The sequence below is a fragment of the Pezoporus wallicus genome, unplaced genomic scaffold (genome assembly GCF_028554395.1).
Source record: "Pezoporus wallicus isolate ANWC-B61680 ecotype Strahan unplaced genomic scaffold, APGP_CSIRO_Pwel_v1 contig_3952, whole genome shotgun sequence".
Taxonomy (NCBI): domain Eukaryota; kingdom Metazoa; phylum Chordata; class Aves; order Psittaciformes; family Psittacidae; genus Pezoporus; species Pezoporus wallicus.
Window position 1 is genome coordinate 13,655,451 of NW_026635034.1, and position 12,011 is coordinate 13,667,461.

Consider the following 12,011-nt stretch of genomic DNA (forward strand, 5'->3'; position numbering starts at 1 on the left):
ATCACTTACATAGGCAAAGACTCTCTCAATCTGCTAAATTTCACAAAGGCTCTAATCTGTGTTGTTCACAGAGAACGCATACAAACATTTGGCTTCACCAGTGATTTCAGTAATTGTGTTGACTTATGAAGCAAGCACTATATGGAAGCAGTGGAGTGTGGACGTTAAACAACAGGCATTTGGAAGAAGACATACATAAGCTTGAGATATAAATCCTACAGGTTTTAAAACCAGCAAAAAAAAAACCAACAAACCCAAACACAGCCCAAGTATGGAAGCCTTATTTTAATTCCCATATAATCTTAGTTAAAAGGTATTGAAACCTTAATGTATTCCATCTTCAGAAGATGTTCATCTGTCTCACTTGAAGAATTAATAATGCAAAGGGGATTTCCTTTTGAGTCTGAAAATTAAGAAATAAAACCATAAATTATTTCCACTGATGAGCTTTATTTCACCTATGGAATACCGCCATGCTAATTCTCAGTAATATATTATTGTTGCTTAAACAGTTAAGGTAAGCATCTCTTTTCATTGAGAAGTTGCAGATTAAGCATTACCTTGTGAAATGCTGTACTGATTTGATTTTATTTTTAATTAAGATAGAAAAACTAACTTTCTTGGTCCTGGAAGAATATTCAAAACTGGAAAGTTATTTGCATTCCTTTAATTAGTTTTTCATTCCTGTATTTACATTTTTCTATTTCTAGAAATAGACATTATATATTATAAACTTTATATATTTTTATACGCTATACTTTTCTACTTTGAATACTGGCTATTTCTGTCATTACTTCAATATTACTTTGAATTGCTACCTGACCCATCAAGGAAGCAGGCTGGATCTCCAGTGTTGTCAGAACTGGCCATAAAGCGCAGCTTCAGAAGTTCATCAAAACCCTCCGAACAGATGGAATACTTCTCGGGAATGACCCTTCCTACTCAAAGCAGGCAACTAACTCAGATTAACTCAAGCTAACTCTAGCAACAGGAGTAAAACAGATTAACTCAATCTAAATGACACATGACATTTCATTAAGTTAAATCAGAACATAGCTTTTCGCCCTTTCCTTCTCCCCGAGTTATTATTTATGACTGTGCTACCCTCTTACTACACAAGCTGCCTGCACACACTGTACTGTAGACTGCGTTTCAGCTTTCGAGATGACTTACCATTGATTTCAATACATCTCATCATAATTTTTTTCAGATATGCTGCTGCTGTCAACTCATGATTTCTAATTTTGGTTTCAGTTCCAAGCTGCAGCACAGTCAGAATATGTAACGGATGTCTCTCTTTCTGAACCTGCTTCATCAAGGTTATTGCAACCTGGAATACGGAAAGGGAAACAAGTCTGCTATCTCAGTAAAGCTGTCCAGATATTATGGCATGCAGTTGTAACTAGGCTTCAAAAGCAGTATTAATCTAGACTAAATCTGGCTAGAATTTACTTTTGTTGTGGCAGTACATCTTTATCTTATCAAGCTATGCTTCAGTGCTACAGTGCTACACAGAAAGTTTGATTATGGAAATAAGGATTACTACAAATCATACTGGTCTGGAGGGAAGGACAGCATAAAACAGCAACATGAATCTATCTCTGAATATCTGTTACTATGAAAATAACAATTAAAGCCACAAATGTTGCAACATTACAATTCCTAATTTATAGGAGGTTTTAAGCATTACATGATCAGAACTTTGGAAATGAGAAAAAACTTGTGTTTCTAAATGTAGCTGAAAATTAAAGTAGAAGTAGCTATAGTTATTTAGGAATTATGTTCATTTCAATGCATTTATTTCATAAGGCAATCATCTTCCATTGCTGCAAACTAAGAATTGCCTCGCCTAACAGTTTACCACATGAGGAATTTAAAGAATTCAGGTTTGTCGATACTTCGTCTGCATCACCAAGTGGCATACACTTTGTATATTAACAAATTAGCATTTTAACAGTAATAACCCAACATACAGAGTACACAGACAAAGTGGACGCTGGTAAAAAATTCCATGCGAAGCCTGTGTAAAACCATATTAAAGAAGACAAAATTGTTCATAAGATAAAATGATTAAATGAGACAACACAAAGCACCACAGGTTAGCCTGTAATAATGCCTCAGTCCTACCATTAAAATAAAATTCTTCACAGCCAAAACAGCTATTCTGAAAGCTAGAAGCTCCCACATGTACTAGTGATACCCACTGGATAACTACCTGCTCTTTGTTGACTGGTACCTCACCAGCCAATTGCAAGTGTAATTCTGCAAAATCAGAAAAACCCAAAACCTGGGATGCTAGCAACTTGCTACCTGTTTACACTCCAGCTATGGAACAAGTTTTTCTAATGCCCTTAAAACTAAGGCTTTTTACATGATCTCCTACCACGCACATAGAATACATTTCCCTGCTGGCCCTGCCTGCCTGGATGATTCCTTAGGCACAGGTATCTTTGTTAACTGATTGATTGCATTAGCCAATACTTCATCTACAACCTAACCTTCAGACTTAGTATCCCTAAGGGAAAAACACTAGTTCTAGCTTATTTCAGCTGGTTTGTTAATAAGAGAATCATATACAGCTTAATAAAGGATTAAGGCTAGGAGAGTGCAGAACATCTAAAATAAGTCTGGTTTTCCCCATTAGATGTATTGCCTATGTTAAATATTCCATAAATACAATCTCACATAATACAGACAAAGAAGACAGATCAAGAAACAGCTGAAGAATCTGGGTTCTGGGTTTTTATTCTCTTCTGGTTGCTGTGTATCATCTTAAAGCAGCTAAAATGGACTTGGGTAGCCCACTGCTTATGAGAAATAGACTTAATTCACTTACTGGAATCGTAACAGTACAGTTTACAGATGGATACATACCTCTTTGATTTCAAAATTAAGTAGCATATTGACTACATCTTCATTTAATGTTCTTTTTGTCTTTTCAGGCAGCATTTCTTCTAGAACACTCTTATCCTGTGTCAAAACAGATTTCTCCACTTCTTTGGTTTTACCTGTAACATTCACTGAATCGGTTAACTTTTGAAATTGCCACCACTTGCTTAGCTCAAGAAACACATCCGATTCTTTTATTCGTTTAGATGGCTTATGCTCACTTAAATAAGCTAGCAACATTTCCACAAGCACAGCCTTTAACTTCAGAGCAAGCAAATGAAACAGAAACATGTTCTGCAACAAGAAAGTTCCGACATCTCAATACCTTGCTAGTTCTGAGACAATTTAGCTAACGTAATTACCAACTTTTATCTTGTAATGCTTTCACTTTTTTCAAGTATTAAACACTGTCCTTGCAAAATTATGACACATTTATCCGTCACACATGATGCTCTCAGATCTAAGCTTGCTTTCCAGATAATAAACACTTCCCCTTATTCCTGAAAGCTAACATACTTAACATTCATGACAACAAAATCCCATTTCTGACCTTCCTTTTGCAGTACTGATTTTGCAGGAGTTAGTTTTTCTTCTGCTTCACCAAGGTTTTCGGTCAACACTTTGAGAAAGACATTCAAATCCTCTTGACTCAATACAACCTACAAAATTGCGGATTACAGTTCGCAAGACAAACATACTGTTCTTTAATATATCACTAACTAGCAAAGCAGAGCAATGTTTCCTGGCAAGCAGAGTGCTTATTTACAGATCTATTGTCAGCTGCTTCCTCCCTTAAATAACACAATGAAATTCATTTAACCCTTTATTGTTGAAGGATTAGGACATTAAAGAGGTTCTGAAGTTACATCAATATATATCACAGCCTTTATTTAGTGTTTCTGTGCTTTTAGTATTTTTGTATAAATGACATGTTACTTCATGTTAATTAAATTCCAGTTTCACTCAAAATGTATCTGGTATTTTCTTTCATAGTATATAAATTGCCAGGAAAAAAAAACTATCTGGAGGTCATTCAAGGGAGACAGGAAGTAACGACGCTGGAGTCACTAAGGCAAATATTTGCATTAATTTCAACTCCTCTCAAGAAGATTCCATTTAAAACGAAAAAAAATGAAAAAGAGATTTGCTCAGAGAACTGGACACAAAAACATTTGATTTAAGTTGGTCCTGCCTCCTGGCAGGGGATAACACAGACTCCTTGACACCCCTTTCAGTTTTCTTATTAGAGTTTTTCCTTTTCTTTCTCTCAGTTCCACAAATGCACACAGAAGTCTGAGTAGTTTATATAACACTTTCAAACCTCCACATTCACACAGGTAGGTTAAACCTTATCAACATCCCTAAAATGCAACTTAAACCTTATTAACATCCCTAAAATGCAACTTTTGCATCTTTGTGTCCAGAAATAACATAAAGCTTAGTCTTGTGTTAAGAATTATCATGAGCTTCTCACCACCTTTTTTTCACAAGACTTACATTCATTGTATCCAGATACCCCGTGACCTCCAATACTGGTAATTCATGAAACCAAGCTGCAGATAGATTTCGTTTCACAGACAGGCTTAAATTAATAGGGTGAAGTATCTCAATGTCTGGATGCAATAAACCTGTCTCCATAGTAGTCCTTAAAACAAAGTGGGGGGAACAAAAACAAAACACATGGTGGACAAATTAGAAGTTGAGTCATATGCTACATTTTCAAAGCAACATCTTAAAATCTCAAATGCAGTATCTCTATAGGCTTCCACGGCTTACTAAGCAGAACAGTATCTTATTCTACTACTGATATATTTGCCTGAAGATAATAGGTTAGCATTTAAATTTGCCAATTTTTTGATACTGCCACCAACCATGGTTTCTAAGCAAGCAGATTAATATCCTACAGAGTATTAATATTACCAGTTAGCTACTGTGTTACTTAGTAAAGTGCACTTTACCTAGACAGCTTCAGCTGTGTCAGCTGCACATCCATTTTGTCAATGACTGGAGGGAGTGAACTGCCTGCTGGAGACACCAAGCTAAACTGATTCTGAACTTTAATCAAGCCAAGATCTACTACTATAGCATTGGGGGAAACTGAGGACTGAGGAATTACTATAACTGGTGCTTTCAAGTGAATGTCCATTGCAAGTCGAAAACTCCTTTGAGCCAAGTCTTTTACACTTGTAGCAGCCTTCTCTGCAGCTTGGACTGTAGCAGCACTCAGTGCCTCCTTAGCTGTCTGAAAGTTGTTCAAGAAGGTCTAGAATAAGCAGTTGAAAAGAAAGGAAAAATATCTGTAAGTGTTTTTTTAACCTAGATTACTTCATTTTACATGATCAACATAACCAATATCAACATCCAATTACACTGCCTAGTGTGTTAAATTCCATCCCGGGTAAAGACAACCTAGTGCCTTCTGTCATGACCTCCAACAGAGGGTCAAAAACATACTAACCAATACAATCACTAATTTTAAACCCATCCCTACATATTACTTTTAGATCCCCTCTTTGCCCCCAGTGAATACTAATTCCTTTCAAAGCCAGTACTGAATGACAGAAAGCTCACTAGTGCTGTAAAAAGCTAACATTAGGATATTAGAGGAAGGTACAAACCAAATGTTTACAGTGATTAGTTTGTAGTCCTCACGGCATCTAACCTTGCAGACAGTTTTGTCCCTAATGTTAGTTCAGATATGTCTGCAATCAACTCAGACTTTTGCCAAGGCAGAAAGGGTAGCAAACACAAAACCTCCAAATTACTTTAGTAGCACCAAGCTTTTCTCTGTTTCCAAAGCAGAATGTGGCAAGTGGCCTACCTGCACTGTGTTAGTTTTTGAATTTCAAACCAGTTAGAGCTTCAAGTTTTTTCACAGTACACACAAAAATCAGGCCCATCCTTTTCTTTCAGAAACTTCAGTTATCACTTGCACTGAGACAAACAAGGAAGACTAATGTCTTGGGTCTGCACCAGCTACTAAGGAGAAAAATGACTGCTACTGCTGAACCCAGGACAACTAATTTGAGCAAGAACATACAAAGGAAGAAAAAAAACTTACCAAAAGAGACATGAGAAATTTGTGAAGGAACACTATCTGAATACAGCCCACTTTCAAAGATACGGTACCATCCACTTTTGACATGTCAGTGTAAGCTTCTCCCTCTGTGGCATATGGATCTAATGTCAGATTGAAACTGAAAACTTCATCTCCTACTATCGACACAGCCTAGAAAGAGATAAACAGTACCTAGTAGCCATCAGCAGCTTCTAAAATGGGACTCAAGAGCTAAACATATCATCAGCCTAACAGATGCATACTAGCTTCATTTTTTTTTAATCTTTTGGGGCACCCATTCTTGTAATATGAAAACCTATGCTTTACCATCTATCTGATTTGAAAAGAGGTATTCATAACAAATCAATGTTTCAGAAAGAGTGGAATAAGAATATGCATTACATTTCACTTTTATACACACAAAACTAACCAAGAATCAAGTAAAACTTAATATCTTGTAGTTGAGTACTTTTTTATGAAGAGTCCTTGAATCAACATCTGTGACAATTATGTCCTTTAGTCGGGCAAAGAATACAGTGTGACTTGACTGAAGGAGAAGAGACGAATCAAGACCTGTAAAGCATCAAGAGAGAAACGGTAGTATCCCATAACAGAAGTAATCCTCATTTTCAGACTGGGGACACACACCACACCAGTAGTGGAAGTGAAAAAACTTACAAAAATTAGACATTGCAATAAACTAATAAACTTTTTTTAATAGTTTGCTAAATTCAACAATTTTTTTTTTAAAACCCACAACAAATACCTAAACACACTTGATTCTTTTGTCAGTTATCAAATTAATTAAGCCAGTTACCACATGCCTTGCTGAAGGGACTGTAAATAAAAGAGCTCTATCTGATCCAAGGCACTTTAGTTTCTCTGTATTCAGGTCAGAATAATTAGAGGTAATTCTCCAACTATCAAAATAAAGTATTCTAAGTTAAATTCTGGAAATAAAGACTTTCTGCATTTTATCACTCAGACACAGAAGACAAGTATATTGTCTAGAGTTCAAACCCAAGTGCATCCACTATGGTGTCATTAAGCTTTGAAAATGCAGCCACACCATAGCTGGCAACAAAACAAAATAGAAATATTTCAAGTACAGATACTGGCTCAGTATCAATCATGTCTGGACAGAAATGAGCTGCTATTCACAGAAAAAAATTCAAACAATAGTTCATCTCTTAATAACCAAGCTACTGAGTTAATTACAGAGATTAGTTTGTTTAATAAGAAAAGATGTTACTGTAATGTATTTGAATACAACCCTTCTCCATACAAAATCTGGTGTGAATACATCAAATGAATTAGAGATGGGCACAAGCAGAAAACTTTTAATGAACTGGATTATATATTCTTGTATATCACACATTCTTTAATATTTATATCCCGTTGAGGGGTAAAATAAAAGAAACAAAACCAGAACAAGAAACCCAAACAAGCCCTAGGAGTACAGAACCAAAGTAAGCAGTTTTAACGGGTTTCTTACTCTAAATAATTCAGGCATAGTAGAAAAATACCCAAAGCTCAATACAACATGAAAAGTCACTCATAATCCAACTCCTTCAAAACATGAAGGAGATTACCTGAAGGATAATTTATCATGCTTTTCTAGCTGGAGGCCAAACCATTATGACACACATTTTGAAAACAATACCATAAGCCATGTTTGTACAACAACTAAATGTTAAATATACAGTTATATACTGAAAATTTATACCTTAAATATTTTCAGTCTAATTATTATCAGTTGCTTTGAAACTGAACTACCAAATCAGTTATTACTAACTAAGAATTCAATACCTTGTATCTTGATTTCTGCAATGTTCTTTTTTTCATCACAAATATTTAAACAGAATGCATCTAGCTTGGCAAAAAGCTTGAAATCGAAGACATCTTTATCCTTGGAAGGTCTAGCCACTGGAAATGAGAGAGGGGGGATTTTCAGTGTACATAGAATGAATATTTTCACTTAAAATTTAAATACCTAAGGGTATGTGAGGGATGTCTTGGTTTAGGGTTGGGGGGGGGTCATCCAGATGACTTAATTTTGTGTCCTATAGTTTCTTTCATCACCATTACCATGACTAACTCTGTAAGATCCCATCTTAGAACAACAACTCTCCCTCTGAAGGCAACTCTATTCATAAAAGTACAATATGTCAGCACTTGCTTGTAATTCTATGTCTGGTATGACTCCCATTCTAGCTCTCTACTGAAAAAATTCTACTCTTTTTAAATTCAGGGTAATTGCTGGGTTAAGAGGAATTAAATAGCACAGTATAATTATTTTAAACATTAGATTAATAACTCATCTATATCTACCCAGCAGCCAGCTATACTCCAGCCTAGTAAGCCACATTAACATGAGCTTTGATCTTCAACCTACACTACAAAGCTAATCAGGTTTCTCTAGATTTGATCATTTTGACAGCATACAACAGATATATATCCTTTCAGAACCACCATTTTGACAAACATAACTACCTTTCTTCAATATTGTGTCATCTTCTTGCTTTTTGTCTTTAGTTGGTGTGTCTCCAGTGCTTCCACTGCCTGATGGACTAACAGCTGTTAGAAAACTGACAGCAGACATAAGGGCTTCTGTATGCAGTAGAAGGTTCAATGATGAAAAAGCTACCTGTTGAAAACATGAGACAAAAAAATATAACGTAAAAGAGTTCAAGTTAGTCAATAGAGTGCTGATTATGTGGAACTCACAATACAAACAGATCCAACAGTATAGGGAAAGACTTCTGGACCCGTTAATTTTCTTATACTCAGCACTTGAACTTCATCTCATATGCATGAGAAGATGCATTCCTACATTAGTTTGAATTTTAACTACATGAACTAGCTAAACAGCTCTTATAGTTAAGAAACCAACTAACATACTGCTTTAATATTAAGTTGTATAAAAACGCTCAAGGATTTTTTAACTCTTTAAATATCCCTGCTGCAAAGCCGGGGGAACACGAAAGCCAAAAAAAACCATTCTTGATCCCTCCTTTGCAAGCAAGCAAACAGAAAGAAAACAGGCAGTAAAATCTGAAGGCACTCACTCGAATCATCTGTTCAGTGTTGTCAAAAGTAGTCTGAAAGTGTGGCCCATTTCTGTCAGCCTGTGAAAATAATAATTTGCATGAAGGTTAGCATTAATTCCAACCAGTCACTGTGCTCTTCAGAAGATTCAAAACAAACCACTAGCTCTGAATTGTAGGTTTAACACTTGATAATACATGCGAGTGCTTTACAAATAAATGTAAGAAGCTGTAAGTATACCTTGATATATTCAACCTTCAGGAGGTCTAAGCCAGCTTTATCTGAGGAGCTAATTAGATGAATGGGTGCTTTTTTACCTGTAACATACCACACAAAATACACAAGAATTAGGGTAATTCCTGCTCTTTCAGAGAACCAAAGAATTTGTGCCTTAAATATTGGGATTAATTTTCAATATAATTTCTTAAAATGCACTGCACCAACACATAAGAACACCTGTTTCTCTTTGTTAAGTCCAAAATGGCAAGTCTGTACCCCTTCTCCATCTAAAGACTGAGCAATTTGGATGAAGTGCTATTTATTTAAAATTAAGCTACTTATTTATCTAATAAGTATCATGGCAGGATTCCAGAGCTCATCATGAGCTGTGTATCAATGGGACAAGCGCTGCCAATGGACAGTACTGTCACTGGAAAACTAGAACCACATTTAGATTTCAGTGAGCACAAGAGACAGAAGAGCCAGTTTCAGACTGATACACACACACACACACACACACACACACGTACACTTCTCTCCCATTGCTTAGTACCTCCAATTTCATAGTAATCCAAGCTTATTTTCTTTAAATATGATACAGCTGCTAAATTATAGGTTCTGACAGTAGCTTCTGTCCCAAGGTGCATTACATCAAATACAAGTACTGTTTCCTCAGTTTTCTTCTGCCTAGTGAGTTCTACTAAAACCTGATGAGCAAGAAACACAGAGTTAATACCATCTTTTCACATGTAGTTCAACAATAAAAAAAGGAAAAAAATATTGCCTTGCCTGCTTTACTGGAAGCTCTTATTTTTATTGCAGAGTTAAAGGGTAAAAATAGGAAAAAGTGATTGATGGTGAAAGACAGAAACAACGTAGAAATATCTGGGGATTTGCTCTTTGCAAGTGGTCTGCCTGGGTATCTACTTTGTTCTTCCAGTGCAAATTTCCCAGCACCCACCCCCAAATTATGACTCGGTACTATTGTTTTCCACCAAGAATTCTCCAGTAAAGGGGTTTGGGGCTTTTTTTTATACATACACCCAGATGAACTAGATATATGTTTATTTATATACGTGCCGTATATAAAAAATAAGTCGTATGCATACCACATACAAATAACCCACAGAAGTACATCTGTACAAACATGTGGGGTTTTTTCCTGTTGTGGCTACGTTTTTGCATTCACTACATCTGAAGAACACTGGCAACAGAATGCTGGGTTGGGGATTTTTTTAAGTATTCTTATGGAGAAGGTAAAAATAGAATTCAAGACACATACCTCTTTAATTTCAAACTTCAGCTGAAGATCTATCAGTTCCTCTTTAGCAGTCTCCTCATTTTTTATCTCTTCTCCTTTACTTAGTGACTTGTCAGTTGGTTCAGAACTTTCCTCAAAATCAAAATATTCTTCTTCAGAGTCTATAGAAAAGAAGTGATTTCATCCTTAGTAAACTTTATGTCCATAAACAGGGGTAAATATCCCACCTCTCTTTCCCATTCTAAGGGGATTTTAAACTGTATGAGCGTCGTAAACCTAACACAGGTAGATCTATACCACTTTCTTACCCACTGGATGAAAAGTGAAGAAAATTAAAGGCCTATTAAGAAAAGGAAGGAGTATAGCTGTATCATTAGACATGCAAGAACACAGATACGGAAAACCAATTATAAAGCCAGAGGAAACAGGTTTCCCCAGACTCCACTATAGGAAAGTTCTTCCCTCGAACAGGCACAGAAGTAAATGCTCAGATCCATAGCGTCAACACATTTTCAGAAAAAAAGAAAGACTTGCTATTGCAAAACACTCAGGACAGGACACATAATATTTGTAACAGACTATTTTTGCCACATCTTAGCTGCTTAATGCAAGTGCACACATCCCTTTAGACATGTTATTCACCTTTTTTATGTGCCCAACCCAAACTATGTGCCCTGGAGTGGCAGCAGCAGATTAGTATTTGATTAAGTTCATCTTTGGATTTAAATCAATTTTGAAAAAACAGGTTTCTCAATACGCTCCGCTAAAAAGATGCCTCATGATAACTGAATAATTAAATTGGTTTGCTAATGACATCCTAATACAGTTATTAATAGCTCACATTTGCAGAGGTTGCTTATGCATAATACTAATTAATCCCCAAAAGGGGTTGGTTCTTTTGCTTTTTAAAAAGCAACTTCATCATTCTGAGGTAGCATCAGCATCTTAATCGAATCTTCTTACGCACTTGAAATGAGAGATGATGAATCATGCTCATCTCTCCTGTCCTTATAATATGCTCCAAGATCAATAGCTGCCTGAGAATGTTAGCTACTCCATAAGTTATGGCCTTCTACAAAGACATAGCGGTAGCTTCTTACCTGACACCATTTCTGCTAACAACTGGGGTGTATGAAGTAAGCCTTTACCAACAGAAATTGTGGGAATAGCCGGTACCTAGAGAGAGAGGAAAAAAGAAGAAGAAAAAAAAATCACTATTTTACACTCTGAATAACTTGGTATGCGCAGTCATATTTTTTGCTGCTGATGTATCTTTAATCTTGCCTCCTCATATTACATAGAAAGGTCAGTTTTGCCAATATTTTCATTGAAACCAGCATGACAATGACAAAGGCTAAGCTACACTTGTCTGAATAAGCCCAGCACCTACAGATTGTAAGTCATAATGAAGACACTTCGCCTAATTCAGCTGGGCAACAGATCTCTTACTTCAAGTGAAGAAGACCACAGCCATTAGCAGGAATTCACATTTACAATGACCACTTTAGTGATGTCATTTTTGTATTTCAGTTTTCT

General features: G+C 36.1%; 1 protein-coding gene across 4 annotated transcripts in view; it reads right to left on the reverse strand.

Annotated features, from left to right (window-relative positions):
- Positions 1-12,011, reverse strand: part of VPS13C (vacuolar protein sorting 13 homolog C) — an 89,068-nt gene that overhangs the window by 46,555 nt on the left and 30,502 nt on the right. For all 4 annotated transcript variants that reach the window (XR_008970912.1, XM_057399360.1, XM_057399351.1 and 1 more), the window contains 15 exons: positions 11,576-11,651; positions 10,497-10,636; positions 9,768-9,921; positions 9,236-9,312; positions 9,016-9,075; positions 8,441-8,594; positions 7,757-7,873; positions 6,417-6,520; positions 5,951-6,118; positions 4,848-5,152; positions 4,387-4,534; positions 3,440-3,548; positions 2,875-3,008; positions 1,174-1,330; positions 324-403 (listed from right to left, as the gene is read on the reverse strand). Coding sequence is in view for 3 of the 4 variants with exons in the window: in XM_057399360.1 (XP_057255343.1) it covers positions 324-403; positions 1,174-1,330; positions 2,875-3,008; positions 3,440-3,548; positions 4,387-4,534; positions 4,848-5,152; positions 5,951-6,118; positions 6,417-6,520; positions 7,757-7,873; positions 8,441-8,594; positions 9,016-9,075; positions 9,236-9,312; positions 9,768-9,921; positions 10,497-10,636; positions 11,576-11,651 (1,983 nt within the window). In the remaining variant the exon portion in view is untranslated. The remainder of the gene's footprint in view (positions 1-323; positions 404-1,173; positions 1,331-2,874; positions 3,009-3,439; positions 3,549-4,386; positions 4,535-4,847; positions 5,153-5,950; positions 6,119-6,416; positions 6,521-7,756; positions 7,874-8,440; positions 8,595-9,015; positions 9,076-9,235; positions 9,313-9,767; positions 9,922-10,496; positions 10,637-11,575; positions 11,652-12,011) is intronic.